A 23,130-nucleotide genomic window follows, 5' to 3' on the forward strand; every position below is an offset into this window, starting at 1 on the left:
TTTCTATGTTTTGGGTATTTCTATGTTTCGGCCTAGTATGGTTCTCAATCAGAGGCAGGTGTCATTAGTTGTCTCTGATTGAGAATCATACTTAGGTAGCCTGGGTTTCACTGTGTGTTTGTGGGTGATTGTTCCTGTCTCTGTGTTTGCACCAGATAGGACTGTTTAGGTTTTCACACATTTATTGTTTTGTTAGTTATTTCATGTATAGTTCCTTTATTAAAGAACATGAATAACCACCACGCTGCATTTTGGTCCGCCTCTCCTTCACCACAGGAAAACCCTTACAGAATCACCCACCACAACAGGACCAAGCGGCGTGGTAACGGGCAACAGCAACAGCAGCGAAAAGAGGAATGGACATGGGAGGATGAGTTGGATGGTAAAGGACCCTGGGCACAGCCTGGAGAATATCGCCGCCCCAAAGAAGAGCTGGAGGCGGCGAAGGCGGAGAGGCGCTGGTATGAGGAGGCAGCACGGCGGCGTGGATGGAAGCCCGAGAGTCAGCCCCAAAAATGTATTGGGGGGGGGCACACAGGAGGTGTGGCGAAGCCAGGTAGGAGACCTGCGCCAACTTCCTGTGCTTACCGGGGGGCTGGAGAGACCGGGCAGGCACCGTGTTATGCTGTGAAGCTTACGGTGTCCCCAGTGTGGGTGCATAGCCCGGTGCGGTACATTCCAGCTATCGGCCGGGCTAGAGTGGGCATCGAGCCAAGTGCCATGAAGCCGGCTCTACGCATCTGGTCTCCAGTGCGTCTCCTTGGGCCGGCTTACATGGCATGGTGTCCCCGGTTCGCCTGCATAGCCCAGTGCGTGCTATTCCACTTCGCCGCACTGGCAGGGCGACCGGGAGCATGCAACCAGGTAGGGTTGGGCAGGCTCGGTGCTCAAGAGCTCCAGTGCGCCTGCACGGTCCAGTCTATCTGTCACCACCTCCACGCACCAGCCCTCCGGTGGCAGCCCCCCGCACCAGGCTGTCTCTCCGGCTCATCCTTACAGGGGCTCCCGCCTGTCCAGCGCTGCCGAAGCGTTCCTCCTCTCCAGTGCTGTCGGAGTCTCCCGCCTCTCCAGCGCTGCCAGAGCCTTCCTCCTCTCCAGCTCAGCCGGAGTCTCCCGCCAGTTCGGCGCTACCAGAGCTCCCGCCCCTCATTCCAGAGGCACAAGAGCTACTCAGTCCAGCGCTGCCAGAGCCTTCCTCTCCAGCGTTGCCGGAGCCACCCGTCTGCCCAGCGCCATCTGAGCCACCCGTCTGCCCAGCGCCATCTGAGCCACCCGTCTGCCCAGCGCCGCCTGAGCCACCCGTCTGCCCAGCGCCGCCAGTGCCGCCAGTCTGCCCGGCGCCGCCAGTGCCGCCAGTCTGCCCGGCGCCGCCAGTGCCGCCAGTCTGCCCGGCGCAGCCAGTCTGCCCGGCGCCGCCAGTGCCGCCAGTCTGCCCGGCGCAGCCAGTCTGCCCGGCGCCGCCAGTGCCGCCAGTCAGCCAGGGGCCGCCAGTGCCGCCAGTCTGCCCGGCGCCGCCAGTGCCGCCAGTCAGCCAGGGGCCGCCAGTGCCGCCAGTCAGCCAGGGGCCGCCAGTGCCGCCAGTCAGCCAGGGGCCGCCAGTGCCGCCAGTCAGCCAGGGGCCGCCAGTCAGCCAGGGGCCACCAGTGCCGCCAGTCAGCCAGGGGCCGCCAGTCAGCCAGGGGCCGCCAGTGCCGCCAGTCAGCCCAGAGGCGCCAGAGCCACCAGTCAGCCCAGAGGCGCCAGTCAGCCCAGAGCCGCCAGTGCCGCCAGTCAGCCCAGAGGCGTCAGTGCCGCCAGTCAGCCCAGTAGGCGCCCCTGCCCCTCTGTCCCGAGCTTCCGCCCCTCTGTCCCGAGCTGCCCCTCAGTCCAGTGAGGTCATTTAGAGGGGTCGCCGTGGTTAAGAGGCCACGGAAGCAGACAATAAGGCGGACTAAGACAATGGTGAAGTGGGGTCCGCGTCCCGCGCCAGAGCCGCCACCGCGGACAGACGCCCACCCAGACCCTCCCCTAAAGTGCCTTGCGAAAGTATTCGGCCCCCTTGAACTTTGCGACCTTTTGCCACATTTCAGGCTTCAAACATAAAGATATAAAACTATTTTTTTGTGAAGAATCAACAACAAGTGGGACACAATCATGAAGTGGAACAACCTTTATTGGATATTTCAAACTTTTTTAACAAATCAAAAACTGAAAAATTGGGCGTGCAAAATTATTCAGCCCCTTTACTTTCAGTGCAGCAAACTCTCTCCAGAAGTTCAGGGAGGATCTCTGAATGATCCAATGTTGACCTAAATGACTAATGATGATAAATACAATCCACCTGTGTGTAATCAAGTCTCCGTATAAATGCACCTGCACTGTGATAGTCTCAGAGGTCCGTTAAAAGCGCAGAGAGCATCATGAAGAACAAGGAACACACCAGGCAGGTCCGAGATACTGTTGTGAAGAAGTTTAAAGCCGGATTTGGATACAAAAAGATTTCCCAAGCTTTAAACATCCCAAGGAGCACTGTGCAAGCGATAATATTGAAATGGAAGGAGTATCAGACCACTGCAAATCTACCAAGACCTGGCCGTCCCTCTAAACTTTCAGCTCATACAAGGAGAAGACTGATCAGAGATGCAGCCAAGAGGCCCATGATCACTCTGGATGAACTGCAGAGATCTACAGCTGAGGTGGGAGACTCTGTCCATAGGACAACAATCAGTCGTATATTGCACAAATCTGACCTTTATGGAAGAGTGGCAAGAAGAAAGCCATTTCTTAAAGATATCCATAAAAAGTGTAGTTTAAAGTTTGCCACAAGCCACCTGGGAGACACACCAAACATGTGGAAGAAGGTGCTCTGGTCAGATGAAACCAAAATTGAACTTTTTGGCAACAATGCAAAACGTTATGTTTGGCGTAAAAGCAACACAGCTGAACACACCATCCCCATTGTCAAACATGGTGGTGGCAGCATCATGGTTTGGGCCTGATTTTCTTCAGCAGGGACAGGGACGTTGGTTTAAATTGATGGGAAGATGGATGGAGCCAAATACAGGACCATTCTGGAAGAAAACCTGATGGAGTCTGCAAAAGACCTGAGACTGGGACGGAGATTTGTCTTCCAACAAGACAATGATCCAAAACATGAAGCAAAATCTACAATGGAATGGTTCAAAAATAAACATATCCAGGTGTTAGAATGGCCAAGTCAAAGTCCAGACCTGAATCCAATCGAGAATCTGTGGAAAGAACTGAAACCTGCTGTTCACAAATGCTCTCCATCCAACCTCACTGAGCTCGAGCTGTTTTGCAAGGAGGAATGGGGAAAAATGTCAGTCTCTCGATGTGCAAAACTGATAGAGACATACCCCAAGCGACTTACAGCTGTAATCGCAGCAAAAGGTGGCGCTACAAAGTATTAACTTAAGGGGGCTAAATAATTTTGCACGCCCAATTTTTCAGTTTTTGATTTGTTAAAAAAGTTTGAAATATCCAATAAATGTCGTTCCACTTCATGATTGTGTCCCACTTGTTGTTGATTCTTCACAAAAAAATACAGTTTTATATCTTTATGTTTGAAGCCTGAAATGTGGCAAAAGGTCGCAAAGTTCAAGGGGGCCGAATACTTTCGCAAGGCACTGTATAGGTTAAGGTTTTGCGGCTGGAGTCCGCACCTTTGGGGGGGGGGGGGGGGTACTGTCACGTTCTGACCTTTATTTCCTTTGTTTTGTCATTATTTAGTATGGTCAGGGCGTGAGTTGGGATGGGCAGTCTGTTTGTTTTTCTATGTTTTGGGTATTTCTATGTTTCGGCCTAGTATGGTTCTCAATCAGAGGCAGGTGTCATTAGTTGTCTCTGATTGAGAATCATACTTAGGTAGACTGGGTTTCACTGTGTGTTTGTGGGTGATTGTTCCTGTCTCTGTGTTTGCACCAGAGAGGACTGTTGAGGTTTTCGCACATTTATTGTTTTGTTAGTTATTTCATGTATAGTTAGTTCCTTTATTAAAGAACATGAATAACCACCACGCTGCATTTTGGTCCGCCTCTCCTTCACCACAGGAAAACCCTTACAAGACACAAACTCTCTTGGTAAATAGTATGGTCTACATCTTATCATGAGCTATTCTAACTCAAGCGAGCAGAACCTCAAGACCTCCTTAACATTAGAGATCATGCATCAGCTGTTAACAAAGAGACACACACCAACCCTTAGAGTTTACCCGACGCTGCAGTCATGTCCTGCCGATGCATACGATCAGCGCCAAAAAAAACACAAATAGCAGACTGGTATTTTAAAAATAGCAGACTGGTTTACATAGCATTAATTGGTCCTGCATGTTAGAGCAACCCAGTTGAGCTACTTTGCTTTAGATCTAGGAATGGAGCAAGACAAACGAACCCATCCCTCTATAATAGGCCTATAAATCAATATGGCTGAGTGGCTCTTCAGGTTGTGAGTGAGTTATGGCAGGGCTTGTGAGTGGCTCTGTCTGTGTGTAATTACTCTGTCAGATGGCACCACACAGCCTGGCTGAGTTGTCGTCATCAAATATTTATAAGTCCACGCCTTAGTCTGGATGTTCCATGTTCATCCAGCCAGACTGACTGATAAACAGAGCAGACAGGCTCATCAAGTTAATTAGACACTTTTCTAGGAGCTCTGACAGACCCCCCCCTTCTCTCTCTGTCTCTATGCTCTTCTATATCACCCTTTCAGGGCCACATTCAGTAGGAAAACATGGTCAAACTTTGCAGATAGAAATGTCATGAGCAGAGACTACATGTCCGAGAGGCATGTTCTACATAACATATTTATTCCTGAACGTATTTCAATGTTGTGCCCTGCTGAACATGCACCAGAGTTTGGTGTGACTAGAGGCTCAGCCACCCATCTGACAGGCCACTTGTGGAACACCTAGCTCCAGAGTAGAATAATCCCCTACTAGCCTATCTGGTACATGGGTACTCCTCTCTAATGGTCTGGACAGGGATGAGAGTGGTTGGCAGTAAGCACTTTGAGGTGTGTTATGTTCGGGCTGTCTGTCCGTCTGACGGAATATATGTTGGTTTTATTATATTGGACAGATTGTTTTCCTGACAGTAGTATTTCCTAACGACAGCCACCAGGGCCTATTGGATCCCATACGGATATTAACTGCTGGGCTCATTCCAGCGAACACATTATGAGCCTGGGTCATCTCATCTGAATGGTTTTGCACCATGCACGCATGGCATACATTTGAATATCACACAAGTCTCTTAAATTGGACTATTTATAAATATTTCTGTATGGAGCGATTCTCTATCACTTTGTCACGCATTGATGTCAATGGGAGACTAATGAACAATTCAGATGAAGTGGAAGTCAGGATTCTGCCCTAAATGTTTTAGAGGGCTGGTCCTATTCAGCTCGACATGGCGTAAGAATGACCCCGGCCTTACAGGCTGCTGCTCTTTAACTATTTATAGGTCCGCTATCTCCTGAGGTTGATGACCCATGAGAACATCGCCAGGGCATGGGTGCACTGCACTAAGGGTGCACTGCATGAGTGAAATAGGAGGTTGAAGAGTGCAGAAGGTCTCTCCGAGAGTGTCTTTTCCCTTATGTCTGCATTATGCAACTCCATTATGATAAAACCGTCCTGATAGTGTTATCATACAAAAGTAGCAGAAATGACTGCCTCCCGAGTGGCGCAGTGGTCTAAGGCGTCACTACAGACCTGGGTTCGATCCCAGGCTGTGTCACAGCCGGCTGTAACCGGGAGACCCATGAGGCGGCACACAATTGGCCCAGAATCGTCCGAGTTAGAGGCGTGTTTGGCCTGCTGGGATTTAGTGACTCCATGTGGCGTGCCCGGCGCCTGCAAGCTGATTTCGGTCATCAGCTGGATGGTGTTTTCTCTGACACATTGGTATTGCTGGCTTCCGGGTTCAGTGAGCAGTGTGGCTTGGCAGGGTCATGTTTCGGAGGACGCATGGCTCTCGACCTTCGCCTCTCCGAGTCAGTAGGGGAGTTGCAGCAATGGGACAAGACTGTAACTACCAATTGGATGTCACGAAATTGGAGAGAAAAAGGGGGTAATAGTACAACAAAAACGTAGCAGAAATGGTACAGGAAATCCCTGGCACAGATGGTTATGCCTAAAAAAAAAAAATGTAAGTACTGCATATGGCATAGTGTATGGATACGTTTGAGGTGAAAATGCTGATTGAGGATAATGCAACAAGGTTGTGTTTCAGTGTTAGGCTATCGCTGACTGATGGTTGCCAGGGTGCTATCCACTAAAACGCTTTATGTGTCTGTCTGTCTGTCTGTCTGCCTGTCTGTCTGTCTGCCTGCCTGCCTGTCTGCTTACTTGCCTCTCACTGGGATCAATTTCATACATATGGCACAACTAATATCAGTAGTTTAGAGAACCAACAGAGTATTAGTGTCACATCTGACACCTGCAAATCGTCAATCCCAGACATGAATGTTTTAGACAGAAATGCCTGGATATGAATAACAACCATTTGAAGGCATATTCCATAAGCGGAGTCTCCCCCTCTGTTGTCTAAAGTCATATTTAAAGCATCATGTGGCACTAGGCTGTTGGGGACTCAAATCCTCTGGATCTGAAACACAGACATCCCTTCTCACACAGTCCCAGTCCCAGCTCACCCCAGAACAGTAGAACATAAGGCCTGGCCCAGCCTTCATCTCTGACTTATGTAAACTCCACTGTTTTCAACAGAGTGAGCCAGGCTAGGCAGCTGCTCTCTGGCTGCTTTCATACAGCCCTGCTGCCCAGTGCCAAACACAGCCCAGGGAGCACACAGGGGGGGCACAACAACACATAACGCCCAAACACAAAAGCAGACTGGGTTGCATAAACAGAAACAGTCTGGGTTTTGACTTTGGGATGTTGTATGTTGTCTGTCTTAGCTTTCCCAGCGTTCATATACACTGCAGTTTCTATTACTTGTACTGACTCCTGATAGACTGATTAGATTAGAGCTCTCAAGTGGTTGTCCTGATATAAAGCATGCTGAGAACTACCGATCCATGAGGTTGATTGGCACAACAAATTGTACGGTAACTGAATAGGGCATTGCCATCAATAGGGTATTGGTATCATGCTGTCAAGCAACCGGAGAGAAAGTGAGGATCAACTACACGGATGAATTAAACAATTACTGGGTAAGGTGACAGCTAGTCTGGCCAATTTGCATTGGATTTGCATCAGCAGCCTGGCATCTGAATATGAAAGGTTAGTCATGCTGAAACAACATGATCAATTAACAAAAACCTCCCTCTGGAGAATGTATTTTGATATTTCTAGAAGTTACCCTCTGGGAAATGCTACATCTCGGCAGGTTTGAGCCTGGCTCTCCTAGGCAGATAGTGTTACAAAAACAACAACAGAAATCTGTAGGCCTAAAGATGGCCAGCAGATACTGCCTCCAGATGGATAGAATAGAGTTGCAGTTTAATGCACTGGCACCTATCCAACTTTTTGAACACCCACTTCAGAGTACAGTGAAAAGTTTGGCATGAAAGTTACAAACCTAACAGTAAAAATTCCCTCGCTTGGTTAATAGTGAACAGTTTGCTCTGTTAGTGAAACAGTTTAGTAAAAAGGCATGCATTTACACTAATCATCATTAATGCAGAAGTTCATGCTCTGCTACTCCACAGACTCCAATTAAAAACAGCAGAACATGACACGCACACATCACACACCCCCAAAGCATGGCCCCTAAAGGATGCAAAACATCTATCTACAACGTTTGACTTTCTCGTGAGATAGGACTAATTCCAATGCAAATGAAATATGTGATTTGCATAGCCAACTCTTAAACCATTTGTCCTACTTATACATGTGCTAAATCAAACAGATCAATATTTGTTAATACTTTATTTCCACAGTAACCTGTATGTTTATCGTTGAATGCTCATAGTGATGTGGGTCTTTGCAGTTCAATGCAGTTGTTGTTTTCCCTAATTCTAAACATGTTCTGATAAATAGTACTTGTGACACAGAAACAGCATAGCAAGCTATATCCACTTTCCACAACTTTTGTCAGGATTTCAGCACAATTGGCATAATATGATCGTAAATTCTATTGCTTGTCTATACTGGCTGAATATCTGAGAGTGGCCTATTTAAAGACAAGCTATTGTGGAGTGAGTTGACTATCATACATATATGTACGGTGTCCATGCTGAAGCCTTTTGAAGGAAACGGAGAAACATATTGTTTAGTGTAGAGAATTCCACTGTCCCTGAGTTTGCGTTGCATATTTTTCAAAAGTTCAATAAAGAGTTAGCTACACCAGTGATTCACACACAGGTGTATTGTCAGAGTCCTGGCTATGCATGGAGCTCAGCCCCGTGTCTGAATCTTCGTCGTTCATGTCGCAGGTCTTGGACAGACCTCTGGTCTGCTCCACCCACCCACCGCTTTTCTCCAAGGAAGGCAACATGTCAGTCTCAGAGTGTTCTTTATCAGCCTCGAGTAACTTTTCCTTATTTAAATTCATAGAGTGCATTTTTGCGAGCAAATCCGTTAGTTCTTTTTCTTTCGCGTCCCATAGCTCCTGGCTTAAGTCCAAATCACCCTTAACAGCCTTTAAATCCGTGTTTAAACGAAGACCAATATATAAACTGGTATCCAGCTTTGATTTGATTATCTTCCCCTCTAAAACCAAGTCGTTATCTGATAGACTGTTCACATCTGGCTCTGGGGCGGCGGCAACTGACTGTGCTGCCGGCTGTGGAGCCACTGCAGCTACGGGGATGTCCACAGACTCCCCAAAACGTTCTGTGTCTTTGCCCGACAGCTCATCTTGCCGTCTTTTCATCCACCTTTGGTTTAGCTCCTCCTGAATTTCACCTGTGATGCATTCCATGAGAGCTTCGCGCTCTGTCAACTCCTCCTGAAGTCGCAGGACCTCCTCGCACCTAAGAGCGTACTCCTCAAACTGCGCAATAGCCTCCGCTGAACGTGGAACGTCCTCTATTGGATCAGCCTCCACGCTCGAGTCCACCATGTATGTGTCCTGCACATAATTGATACCATGTCTCTTAATTCTGTCAAAGTGCACTTTTGCCTCATACATCTCTATATCCCTATCCAACTCTTTGATCCTTTGGATCTGCTGGCGGATGGTGTGATCTTGCGAGATAACCAAGTGCACAAACGTTTCCAATTTCTCCACTGAGGATTTATCCTTAGGAAAAGTCTCTTCTCTCTTTTTGTTAATTTTGTCCAACTTTCTAAAAGCTTTTCTAACAATCCTCCGTTGCTTTTCTTGTGAGAAAGCCATTGTGGTCTTGGCTGCTCCCTTGAATACGCACGGATTGTCTTTGCTCTGAACGACTCGCGCCTCGGCGCTCCTGGGTCCGTTGTTCGGTAACGATGCCTCATTCTTCACCAACACAAACCTCACGTTTTCCTGCTCATCTCCCCAGGCGCTCCAGAGACGCAGGATTTTGGTTTTATTGGGTAACATCCTCTCAAAGCCTCTCCATTTCTCCACAATGCAGTAAGACTGGGGGGTCCCAGACTGCATCGCCGCTGACGCACCTTGCGGCAAGTTTTGGTCCTCCAGTAGAACTTTTACAACATCCGCGCAGGTGGTGCGTTTGGACAGCCCTGAGACCAGCTTCTCCTCCCGGCAGACCCATACTGATACCTTGCATTCTTCCTGCTCCATACTGGGAAGAAAAAAAACTCAAACCGAATTGCTTATCAAAGTTTCTGCTCCTCTCTCGACTCCTCGGTCCGTTTTCAGGCGTTAAGAGAAAAGTGTATCACACACCTTCGTTTGGAGCTGTCCTTATTCTTATGTAGGCATGTCATCATTCTCATGAAATAATCAGCTCAGTACTTCCCTCTATGTAGGATTATTCCCGTAGCAGACTCAAGAGGCACACTGGGAAGTTGTTCAGCAGGGGGGGCATTACATTATCCCCGCAGACTTCCTTTTGGAACACTGTGCGCAGAGGAGGAACGGACGTCCTTCCTCTCGGTCGGCACGCACGGCTGTGTGTACATTTCTATGCAAACACTAAAGTATACGCCCTCCGCTCGCAACGGGACTCTCCAGTGTCTGTTGATCACCACACTACACCGCCACACTCCAGACGTTTTTGTATGTAACATTACCCGCTCACTTTGTGCAAATTTTACGCACCAATTTGCTTACTGTACTTTGTTCAAAAACACCATCATTCTGACCTGAAAGATTAAAAAGTGAACACATTTTAAATGGAGTGTTATATATGTCATATTAAATTAATGCAGGCAAGGGTCAGTGTTGTTTCACTCCGTTATTTCACATCTTCATTACTTCTGATCGATATTCTATAGAAACAAATCAAGCAAAAAATAAATAAAAAATACAACTATTCATGGAGCTGCTCAGAATATAAGTTCTCTGCCCTCAATAACACGTAGCACACTTACCATTCATCCCACTTGTCTACAGTCTTTAGGCCAAACTGACCCTGCTAACCAAACCACTCACCCGAAAGACATGTGAATGTGAACTAAGACCATATTTTCATAAAACAAAACAATTGTTTATCTGTGATTATTGCAGAGGGATTGTTGTAGTGGTGTAACATGTTAATGATCTGTCCAGAATCACAGGTTGTCATTGGTCCCGCCTGGTTTATCTTCCTCTGACCCTGACAGTGGATGACAGGCCACGTTTGTTGATGAAATAATTATAATACTTGTGGGGGAGGGGGGCTTACATTTGTCATTGTACAGCACCCCTGGAGCAATTAGAGCCTTGTGTGCCACTGTGACATATTATATATTTTTTCACCTTGTCGGCTCCGGTACGTCAACCTTTCGGATGCTGGCCCAACACTCTAACCTCGATGCTACCTGATACACCAAATACTACATAACACCCCAGGCTGGAGACTATAATAATGTCAGGCAGGTTATACTCCAACATCAACATGGCCAGGAGATGTATTCAAAGAGAATTGCCATATCCGGGCTCAAGGAAAAAAATCATTCAAGTTAATATTTACTCTCATGTGGGTGAACCGTTGCACGGTATCACTGCTCGCGAGGCCTGGTTCTTTTGGATATAGCTCCCCCTGTTGTGCATTGAGAGTATTGTACCGTTACAGAAATATCAAAGGCTAGTAGGCTAGTAAAGAAATGCAAATACTTAATTTGAGAGAAATTCATTGACGTTTGTGAGAAATTATGATTCATCATCAAATCAGAAACAGAATTGACCATTTAGTTTTATTGGATATTATATGCATATAAAGTTTCTAGAAAGCTATAAAATATCTAACACTTGAGCAATGAAGAAAAGGTTACAAAGCAAAGACCAGACCCTGCAGTAACAACACACATATTGTCAGTTTCTCTTTTTATATTCTTGTCTGAAGAATTCACAATCTTTAAGAAAATTAAAGATAACATTAAACATGTGTACCAGGACATCTCAGAATACATTCTTCTTTATACAAATCACCTTTTTTAAAAAATTTATTATCTGCACGCAATGCTCTAAGGATGCCATCCAAACCGAGAAAAATGAAAGCCAATGTTGAAAACAATAGACGAAAGTTACCAGTACCGATAGACAAAGAGCACATGGCCCCAGAGCTTTGCTGCTGATCTCAAAAATCTCCTTGTGCCCGTTTAAAATAATACCTTCAAAATACTCAAGTGTGAAATCTATATTCCAGGTTGACAGAACAGAGACACAGAGCCCAGCAGTGAAACCAACAGGCTTGTCTCTGGTTAAACTGGAGTCATCACAAAAGCATTGTAAAGTATAGCCTACATACAGCACATTCAAACAGAAACTACTGTGATGGTGGACACCCCCAGGATCTAGTAACAATTATTACTAAGTTAGAAAACAGGTCAAAGGTCTTCCAAACATGACATAAACCCTGATCCATTGTCTTTACCCACAGTGTAACATACAACGAAAATATGCATTATGTTTTCTGGACTTGAATAAGTTAGTGTGCATACGATATCATGATAACACAATTGATCTACTGTGACAATGATGCTATAAACCTCCACAGGGAGATTCACTGTGAACTGAACATGCATCTAAGGGAACAATCGTTTCCCAAATACTAATAATAATTGGGTGGTTTCTTATATATGTCCTGTTTGACACGGACAAGTACACAAACACTCGCACTTGACTCCCTTATTGAGGAAGAATGTACTTACTATGACTGAGAAATGTGGTTGTCCCACCTAGCTATCTTAAAATGAACTCAATAACTGTAAGTCGCTCTGGATGAGAGCGTCTGCTAAATGTCATAACTGTAGAGTGTTATGATCATACGCACGTGTGAATTGGAAATGTGTTGTTGTTGTTTTTTTTTTCATTATCCCAACTCCCCGAGACACCCTCGGAGAGTGGGGTCACGGCCATGGGGCTGCCATTATCAACGGCGACCCTGGAGCAAGTAGGGTTAAATGACAGATTTTTTTTCACCTTGTCAGCTCAGGGATTTTAACTAGCGACCTTCCAGTTACTGGTCCAATGCTCTAACAGCGGGGCTACCTGCCGCCCAGCAATAGTCAAATTGTTGTGGTAATGAATACAGTTCTACAGGGACATGCATTGGAAAAGGCATTCTGGTGATATCTTCCACCATTTTCTTAGGCTTTTTGGTTTAGCTTCTGTTAAACCTTTTCTTCACTGGAAAGTCATGACCAAAGGCACTTTATGCTACAGTGCAAGGGACAATTGCACGTCTGAAATGTCTCCAGTTTTTTTGGTTTTTGAAAGGCAAGGCAAAGTTATTACTGCTATTACACACGGATCTTGTTCATTGTAATAATCTACGCATGATTTACCAGTTATTTTGTACAACACGGTGAAATAGGTGCACATATAGAACCACTAATAGTTAACCGTGTATTTATAATGGCCGACATGACGCGTCACAAAATGTTATGTATTTTTCGATCCAAGCAAACCATTGGGCCATTGGTGGAAAGTTACTCACTAAGGCACTGTACACATAACACTGGGATGTATGGAGATTACAAGGCTGTCCTCCAGCTCAGGAAAGATCTCACAGCTTGAGTGGTGGAGATACAGTATCTGTAAGGATCCCATTCCCTACCACCACGGTTAATGTGCCCAATAGCGTAGGTCACCGATTGACAAGCAAAATAAGGCTGAATAGCATTCAGAACCAGGGAAACACAGATTAATATATGGGAGTGTTTTTGACTTCTGTGTTCCTCAGTCACTAAAAAGAGCAGGTTCATTCAACAAGTCTACTCCACCCTGCAATAACCATACAGAGGAACTAAGTGCTTTGGGATGGGTGACAACGGTAGTAGAGTCCATTTTCATTTTGAATGTTCAATATGTGTATTCTATGATTTCTTTGCTTCATTGTCATACAGGCTAAAACCTTAGCAGCTCAGAGAAAAGAGAACATAGGAGGAATCTCTGATCTGTACACATTGTCTTGCTGTGTTCTCACAGTGCTTTTCCTCTTCGAATAAAATCACGTTTTATTGGTCGCATACACATATCTTGCAGATGTTAACGGGGGTGTAGCGAAATGCTTATGTTCCTAGCTCCAACAGTGCAGTAATACCTAACAATACAGGTTTATTTTTAGTTGGGCACAGGAGATATGATGCAGATATGAGAGAGCTGTGCTGCAAAGTGGTACCTGAATCATCATATATTTTATTTATAGTTTCAAAGTGTCCCTGGAATTATAACTATTACTGGTCTTCATTATAGTTTAGTATTTGCGTTGTTATCCAAAATGTACAAAATGTAAAACCTACATATTTTTTCTTTGGAAAATGTTTGTGTGATAGTGATGTTCACCAAGCTACATGTACACTACATGACCAAAAGTATGTGGACACCTGCTCGTTGAACATCTCATTCCAAAATCACGGGCATTCATATGGAGTTGGCCCCCTCTTTGCTCCACTCTTCTGGGAAGGCTTTCCACTAGATGTTGGAACATTGCTGCAGGGACTTTCTTCCATTCAGCCACAAGGGCATTAGTGAGGTCGGGCACTGATGTCGGGAGATTAGGCCTGGCTCTCAGTAGGCGTTCCAATTCATCCTAAAGGTGTTCGATGGGGTTGAGGTCAAGGCTCTTTGCAGGCCAGTCAAGTTTTTCCACACCAATCTCAACAAAAAAAATCCGTATGGACCTCGCTTTATGAACGGGAGCATTGTCATGCTGAAACAGGAAAAGGGCATTCCCAAACTGTTGCCACAAAGTTGGAAGCACAGAATCGTCTAGAACTCTAGAATGTCATTGCATGCTGCAGCATTAATATTTCCCTTCACTGGAACTAAGGGGCCTATCCCAAACCAGGAATAACAGCCCAGACCACTATTCCACCTCCACCAACCAAACTTTACAGTTGGCACTATACATTGGGGCAGGTATCGTTCTCCTGGTAACCGCCAAACCCAGATTCATCCGTTGGACTGCCAGAAGGTGAAGCATAATTCATCATTCCAGAGAACGAGTTTCCACTGCTCCATAGTCAAATGGCGGCGAGCTTTACACCACTCCAGCTGACGCTAGACATTGCACATGGTGATCTTAGGCTTGTGTGCGGCTGCTCGGCCATGGAAACCCATTTCATGAAGCTCCCTATGAACAGTTATTGTGCTGACGTTGCTTCCAGAGGCAGTTTGGAACTCGGTAGTGAGTGTTGCAACCGAGGACAGACAATTGTTACGAGCTACGTGCTTCAGCACTCGGCGGTCCAGTTCTGTGAGCTTGTGTGGCCTACCACTAATTTGATGGGGTGTCCACGTACGTTTGTATATATAGTGTATGTAGTAACTGTTTGTATAGTTTTTCTATTTATCTAATTAAGAAAGGCTATTATGATCTGTAATTGGTTGACATTGGTGATGACTACAGTATAAAACGCTGGAAACTGATAGTAGTTTCCAAATGTAATCCACAGAACACCTCCCTATGTTACGCAATGCCCCTTCATATGTACACTTTCTACACTACAGACCTGAACTAGTCTGGAAAAATGGCACATGACACAACTATACCACAGATTGACAGCTGCACTCATACAAATATACATTAAAAAGACAAAAATATAATGATAATATTATCCGTGATAGACTTCACCCACAATGTAACCAAAGGACATTGTGGGTGGGATTTGTGTAGAGGCACAGCCACTTTCCATACGGTTGTCAAGTAAGTCATTCTGAAGGCGTGTTTCACTGGGCGGTTGCCTTGTGTCCTCCCCCACAACCCTGACAATACTCAGGGTCTGTCCTTCAATGTCTTCCTTCCATCCTTCATAAGCTACATGTCCTTCAGGTTAGCGAGATCTATGTGATAGTTTGTCCCAGTTCTGAATGAAGCATGTTCACACTGAGTGTCAGGGCTAGATTCAATCAGATTGACATCCACATAGCGGTTGTTTTGGCGGTGTCAGGAGGTGGAACTGCAGAGAGCTGTCCAATCCACAAGCGGCTCGTTGCGTTATTTTATTGCGGACACCGCCATTGGATGAAACGAAATCACACCCGACTATAATCTGACAAATCCCATACAGCCGCGTTGGAAGTTCATTCAGCAACGTTACAAGTTCAAACACTCGAAATAGACTGATAAGCTATAAATCCCCCCCATCCAAATTAACATGAAAACATGCGATTAGCCTAACATCAACGGTTTGACATTTGAGAGTCATTACTTCTAACATCGATAGAGTCTACACTTCCTTGAACTCCTAACGCGGTAGGGATATTAAGGAAGGGAGGGTTGCTGCCACACAAGAGCAGCCGCTCACCGATATTTCAGCTCATACCGCAGTTACACCTCCAACACGGCCAAAACATCTGCTATGCGGATATCGGTTAACGTTCGATCTGATTGAAATCTAGGCCTCGGTCTCTTATTCCTTGACTAGCCGGTAGATGTGATGTTGAGCTCCGTGGTCGCTGTTCGACACCTCAAACACACACGCCATGCACAGCAGCGTCTCCTGTGTCTCTCTGTTGGTCACCACCTGAAAACACAAGAGAAATGCAATGTGAGACACGTAAGACACATACACGGAAACACACACATGCGCAGAGAGAAAGACAGACAAGACAGCCAGACACACACTTGTTATAAGTATACAAACAGATGGATGACTGAGTAGGACATCCTTACCAATAGGATGGTGAAGTTCTCCAGGACACTGTTCATCATGTATTTCTCAGGCAGGTGTTTGAGTTTGTGGATGAAGTTGATCATGTATTCACACATGGGGGAGCGGCTTATCCTGTAGACAAAGCGTCCGTTCTCGAAGCGAGCATATTCCGTCTGAGGGGGAGGAAGAGAGAGAGAGAGAAAGAGAGAGAGAGATCACTGAGTGTAGCTCTTCACAAGAAAACAATTAAGTGATAATGCCCGAGAAGCCAGTGTTTGGAGGATATATTGGCACGGGCGTCGTCGAGGGCCGGCAAACCATGCCAATATATCCTCCAAACACTGGCTTCTAGGGCATTATCACTGTTAATCAACGGGTTACCAACGAAAAAAGGTTACTTTGCTGAATTTAGTCATTATATTTCATCCTTCTACATGATATAGTCCCGACACAAATCTAGGGTTGCTACCCAAGCCGGCTGGTCGGTTCGGTTGCCAGAGATGCGACCCAGTCATTAAATCTTTTTATTCTGTATCTGTGGATGCGACCCAGTCGTTCGTTCTAAATGTTATTTTGCCATTCTGGCTGGCAACGTTCTTTTCCCTTGCTTGCTGGCTAGCCAACTACAGCTAACTCACAGTCAAGTCAAACAGTGCAGCCAGAATAACAACAAAGTAGCAGCATTTGTATTTGTTTAAGCTGTTTTCTAGTGACATTTATTTGGATACATCCATAACAATGAGCTAATGATTTCACCTGAGGTAGAAAATGTGCTCTCTCGTCAGGACACTGTTGTTCAGAGGAGCTAGCCAACAATCACTTAAAACTGAAGCTGGAAAGACTGCAAACTAGCTGCACCTTGTTTTGTTTGACCTGTTTTCTATTGATAGTTCTTTGTATATATCCATAAAAATGATAATGACTCATGATTTCAACTGACTGAGAAAAGCTACCTGCCTGTCTGTCTCATCCCGACTCCTGACACGTTCATTACTATGGGACAGCTGGAGATCGAATTTGAATATTGAAACAATGTTGCAAATGTCAGAGAGACAGACAGCAAGGTTTATACAAATCTCTGCTGTTGAAAAGTAAATGTTAGTCTAAAATAAATGTGGGAAAATGTCTAGATGCTTTTTATAGTGGAGATTAAGTTTATAAATTGCCTGGCTGGGCTGATGAGACAGTGGAATATGCAGTCAGATGGAACAGATTAAATAGCCATTTTAAAGTCATAGACACGGGCTGGAATGCGGTTTTAACCAATCAGCATTCAGGATTACATCCACCCACTGTATAAATGAGGAGGAAACCATGTCCACCACAATCAAATAGGTGTTAAAACACTCATGTATCCAATTGTGAGAAACACACAAATATAAATGTAGGTAATTGTGAGTCATTTGTGTCGTTTTATAGTTGCTTCTCCACCGAGCACACAGTGGTGTGTGCAGGACTAGGACTCACCTCCACCTTCTCAACCACCTGCTTGCCGAAGGAGCACACCTTGGTGGAGCAGGTGATGGTCATGTTCTCAGAGCTCTCATACTGGCTGGTCACACCGTAGAAGGCCCCAGAGTCATCCTGGATGTTACAGTTCAGATCAGCCTGCATCGGGACAACATAACAGCAGAGGTTTAACTACATGGTCAAGCAAATGTTGACTAACAACGGCTAAAACAATGAGCTAAATGTTTACAACACATGCTGAAAATGTTTAAATTAAAAAGGGATTTTCTTTAAAATGTCAAGATTAACTTGAGGAAAGCATCTCGATGTAAAGGTTACTAAGGCAGCGAGGCCCTCCAGTGGCTCATGACAATACTTGCAATTATATTATTTGGCATGTCTGTATGCTGAGAATGAGTTGAGTGGCTATCTACCGGTAAACACTGTTGTACAATAATCTTGTGCTTCTGCATCTCAAATGAGGCGGAAAGAGGCTTTAGAAATATCCAAATGGCACAAGGCAGATATGAGAAATGGCCTGAATGGATGTAAAAATAAACTATTTAATAAGAGTCCTCTGAAGGGGACAGTCTGTTTTCAGAGAACACTGAGTTCATCGTGTGAACAAAGGAATAAATAGCTCCTTCATTAAGTCAGCTGGTTATTAAGGCCTGTAATGATCAGAGGAGGGCGATTGTTTAGAGGGCGAGTGTCCATGTTTGAAATTCAGATGCAGTGGCTCTTCACTAATGTCTGAAGAGAGACTCACCGTCTTGTTTGCGTTTCCCATTTGAATTTTGAATTGAATTGATGTGGACGTGAACTAATATGGTCAAGTCTTGAAACCTATTAGTTGTAGATCATGAAAATATCTTTGTGTTGAACAAAATAAAGGGATTTGACTGAGTATCTCAAAGCTAATAGAGAACCAGCATGTATGTAACAAACAGAAGAAACAGAGAGCTGAGGATGACATTATGCTCGAGTTGTAACATTGTAAATCAAGTAAAGCTTTTTTGGGGGGCCAATAGACTATATAGGATGTAATAGTAAGTAAAGCCGTGGAGAATGGTACCAGTAAATATTTGCACTTAGAGAGAGAAATGAGAGACAGAGACTCCATTGGTAGGGAGCTACTGCAATCTCCTTAGTTTGCCCCAATCTCTCACACCTGTCAGGGGGTAGGCAGGTGTTCAAACAAAGCCTCAATGCTACCACATCAGACCCTAGGGAAAGGCACATACACACACATTCAAACACAAAACCATATCCTCGGCTTCACTCGTGATGCGTGTACTTGAATGTACGTATCATTAAATTCGTTTGTTCAGATGTAAATCGTGTTTTTTGTGACGCCAAATTGTGTGGACAATAAAGGCCGGGATTCAATTCGAGACACGTTATAGAGCAGCGCATTGGAGAGCCGACAATGCGCCTTTTAAAAAGCATCATCGTGTGAATGTGCCATTAAACTCACCCAGAACTTGACCAGGAAAAAGGAGTTGTGAGGGCCCTTTCCAAAGAGCTCCTTCAGTCCTCCCTTCTTCTCTGGGAACTTATCGTAGATCTGACGGATGTCGACAGCCTCCAGTAGGGCATCGCTGTACGAGTAGTTAGTCTGTCCGATGTGGGCAAACAGGTGCTTGTTGTACTGATGAGAGAGAGAAAACAACAGGTTTAAATAGATCCCTTCGATGGGCATTCTTTTATGACTTCTCCATTACCTGAAGGGCCAGTTTTCCCAGACACAGATTAAGCCTGGTCTTGAACTAAGAAAAGGTTTTCAACAGTTAATCTCCATTGAAAATGCATTTTAGTCCAGAATTAGAGTTCATCTATGTCTGGGAAACCGGCTCTAAAAGTTCTCAATCTCTCTTGACAAGGTTGTCATATCAAAATTATATATGAATATTTCAAAATGATTTTAGCACGTCATGTATGATCTGACAACCTCTGCAGAAGAGAAGATGTTCTTTTCAGGGTTGTTTAAAAGTCACAGATGTGCACAGGCATAGCAGTATAAATACTGGTCTCAGATAACTCACTACCCCAAGATAAATGTCCGCTGTCATAGAACACAAGCAAAAAAAAGCAATAGCTAAGAAATAGTGACAAAATGACAAATCGGCTGTGCCAAGGTAAACATAGATTTTCCAGAGTCACTTAGGTATCACTTTGGTATTTGGAGGGATTCTGCTTTGCTTGTGGCATTATTGTCCTTGTTTTACCTTCTCTGTCTGTGAGTGTGTGTGAAGACATGCCCCAGTTTGAGGCAGTACGGTTGACCTCAGGAATTGCCACTAGTTTGACCTGCTTTGGGACGCTGTCTGAGAAACAACTCCTGGTTTACCCGGGCGTGTTTTACTGTGCGTGGAAAGGAATACAGTAGGGCAGGTACTCACAGAGTCAGGGTCTCTCTGCTGCTCCAGGAAAGCAGAGAACTCCACCAGTCTGAGTTTGGTGGTCCCGATGGAGCGGCCCTGCCAGGCTGGAGCTGTAGGCGCGGGGGCTGTGGGAGGTTCGTACGCTGGGCAGGGTAACATATAACACCGTCAATTCACCATCCACTGTTTACCGACACTAACATCCCATCCCTCACTATCGTTATGGCCATTAGCTATAGCAATAGTAGCATTGGCTATGTAACAGTATTAATGTACTGGTAAATAGGTGCCATTGGAGTTTCCTTTTGAGCGTTGGCCTGAGAGGAATTCAAATGAGCTGATGGAAATAGTGTGGGTAGGGCAAAAGGTTTCTCACCTGAGATGGTGGTCGTTACAGCTGTCTGGATGGGGTAGGCCTGCTGGGCAAATGGCTTAACGCTGAAGACAAAAAGACACAGTATCAGGAGGTTGACCTGGGTAATGCAATAACACAAAGAATGAGCTGATCTTACATACCAGTTAGACCAGTGGTCACCAACCTTTTTCTGGGTCAAGATCACTTTCTGAGTCAAAATGCCGAGATCTATTGCTCTGATTTTTTTATTTACAAGCCTATGCAACATTAACCAATTAAAAACAGCTCTGTAGCATTGAGAGTTGTGTAGTAGGCTATAGGCCCAATACATTATCACCGCATACTGGCTTTGCTTGATTTTACCTGCCAATGCAGTGTTGTTCGGGACATTTAAAAAAAATGATATTTAAACATTTGAGGTAGGCTATATGATCACACCGGGAATAGATGGTTGTATTACTTGAGGCACAGCCGAGTGAGCAACATATAAATAATTTGCTTTATATTTTACTGGGCTGACGGTGCCTGCATCTGATGGTCAGTCTCAGCGGAGGGAGAGAGCAGCAGACTGAGGGTCTGTCACTCAACATCCCTCTGCTCTCTCTTTCCTCCGCTGACACTGACCAAGAAGGGCCACCGTCTTCCAGCTGATGGCGAAACTCGAGTCGCACCGCATTATTTCGGCGTCAGGCACAAAATCATGTTGTTACTCCTATGAACAGAGAAAGTGAAATATTCCTTGATATTAAAAGAGACCCAAGCCGCCAACAACAACAACAACGCAAACCTATAGATACACTTTCCTGCTCATTCATTACTGCTGCAGTGTTTGTTGTCGCGCTGGTTGGAAATAGGAAGAATACTCATTTTATGGCTTATAAAAGTGTTGAATACAAAGTGTTGACAGAGCTGAGTAAGAACTTACACAGGAAGTCATTCATAAAAACAGCAGCTCTTTGCTGTATTTGTTGACAGTCTCTCTCTCTAGTCATGGTTTTAAACCTTTTGAAATCTCACAGTATCCAATTTGCTGTAGCTTTCTTTTATGCCTGCCACGTTACTGCAGACTCGGTCATCAGCAATCTGATTGGCCAGCGGTAGCATAGTGCACTTGATTTCCACTCCATGCCCACCGGGAAGGCAGAGTTTGTACCTTCAGACACATGAAATGGCAACAGTTTGCCTACCAGGCGTGCAGGGCAGCTGAATTGGCTGCACCTACTACCAACAGACAGAGACTTGTTTTTTTTTACAGAAATGTTTGACGATCGACTAGAAAAGCCTCGACTAGAAAAGCCTCGACTAGAAAAGCCTCGACTAGAAAAGCCTCAACTAGAAAACACATGTGTTATTACTTATTACTTCATCATCTTCTATTATGAATAACAAGACAAGCATTAGGACTTCTTACTCTTGTGAGGATCCAGGCTGGCCAGTGGATATCATACCCTGCCAAAACTAGGGAAAAGGAGTAGATGAATGGACAATCAGGATGGCACAACGCACTTAAAGTAATTTGTCAATTGTTACGAGGGATGTGTGTTTAATGACGGGTGTCTTACCCCTGCCGCACCAGGGAAGGTGGGTCTTGGGAAGCCTGGGAGGCCAAGCTTGTTGTGGATGGCGGTGGCAGAGACGATCTGAGCCGAGGACATGGAGGCCATACTCTGCAGTGCCTTGTCTTTCACACTCTGGTCCTTCAGCAGAAAAAAAACACATTGACTCAGCCAGAGAGTGGTGGGCCAAACAACAAGCAACAACAGCCAAACACACACACACAACAGAACTCTTTACAACACCAGCAGGCGAGGACATGGATTATCTGAAAAGACCACAGGAACACCAAGACCGCCTATACACCTGAAAGGAATGTACTATTAAGAGTACAGATTTATATTGCTCTTCATACTTCTCTCTCAGACTGGTGAATAAAAACACAGAATACAGATTGTGGTGTTTTTGATCCTGTAATTGAATACCAGACCATTTCATGTATTTATCTTCTAAAGGCAGAGTTTGTCCTCTATGAAAACAAACAAGGATATCAAGGCAAGATTCTAGTCTACACTGAACTTTGGGGGGGGAGGCACTCTGGTGCTTGAGTTCTCAGTTAAGTGTCACATATGCTGCCATTTAAGTAGCATTTCTGTTCAATTTTAAAAGCATATGTAATATATGCCATTTAGCAGACGTTTTTTCCCCCAAAGCGACTTACAGTCATGATACATTTTACTTATGGGTGGCCCCAGCGGGAATTGAACCCACAACCTTGGGTGTTGCAAGCACTAAGTTCTACCGACTGAGACACACGGGACAACGTATGAATTCGTGCAAGCATGGGTTAATGGAATGCCTCACTGCCATTTGCGTGAAAGAAGACTTGGGAGAAGACGAGCATGCTGGCAAAAACAATACACTGAGATGGAGTGGATACAGCGAGATGGAGTGGATACAGCGAGATGGAGTGGATACAGCGAGATGGAGTGGATACACTGAGAGATGGAGTGGATACACAGAGATGGAGTGGATACACTGAGAGATGGAGTGGATACACTGAGATGGAGTGGATACACTGAGATGGAGTGGATACACTGAGAGATGGAGTGGATACACTGAGAGATGGAGTGGATACACTGAGAGATGGAGTGGATACATTGAGATGGAGTGGATACACTGAGATGGAGTGGATACACTGAGATGGAGTGGATACACTGAGATGGAGTGGATACACTGAGATGGAGTGGATACACTGAGATGGAGTGGATACAGTGAGATGGAGTGGATACAGCGAG

At 45.1% G+C, this 23,130-nt stretch overlaps 2 protein-coding genes across 3 annotated transcripts in view; both read right to left on the reverse strand.

Moving 5' to 3' along the window:
• Positions 1-7,873: 7,873 nt before the first annotated feature.
• LOC110523718 (ras association domain-containing protein 10) lies at positions 7,874-10,039 on the reverse strand. Its single transcript, XM_021602659.3, has one exon. It carries the CDS (start codon positions 9,687-9,689, stop codon positions 8,301-8,303), a length of 1,389 nt encoding a protein of 462 aa, XP_021458334.2. The 5' UTR covers positions 9,690-10,039; the 3' UTR covers positions 7,874-8,300.
• A 1,187-nt stretch (positions 10,040-11,226) lies between these two features.
• The window catches only part of LOC110523724 (transcriptional enhancer factor TEF-1), a 41,653-nt gene continuing 29,749 nt past the window's right edge, over positions 11,227-23,130 (reverse strand). For both annotated transcript variants that reach the window (XM_021602691.3, XM_090232376.1), the window contains 8 exons: positions 21,901-22,035; positions 21,750-21,796; positions 20,360-20,421; positions 20,002-20,126; positions 19,077-19,250; positions 17,618-17,758; positions 16,171-16,323; positions 11,227-16,021 (listed from right to left, as the gene is read on the reverse strand). In XM_021602691.3, the coding sequence (XP_021458366.1) occupies positions 15,908-16,021; positions 16,171-16,323; positions 17,618-17,758; positions 19,077-19,250; positions 20,002-20,126; positions 20,360-20,421; positions 21,750-21,796; positions 21,901-22,035 (951 nt within the window). In that variant the 3' untranslated portion in view covers positions 11,227-15,907. The remainder of the gene's footprint in view (positions 16,022-16,170; positions 16,324-17,617; positions 17,759-19,076; positions 19,251-20,001; positions 20,127-20,359; positions 20,422-21,749; positions 21,797-21,900; positions 22,036-23,130) is intronic.

Source organism: Oncorhynchus mykiss, chromosome 1 (genome assembly GCF_057628025.1).
Source record: "Oncorhynchus mykiss isolate SJ-2025 chromosome 1, ASM5762802v1, whole genome shotgun sequence".
NCBI lineage: Eukaryota > Metazoa > Chordata > Actinopteri > Salmoniformes > Salmonidae > Oncorhynchus > Oncorhynchus mykiss.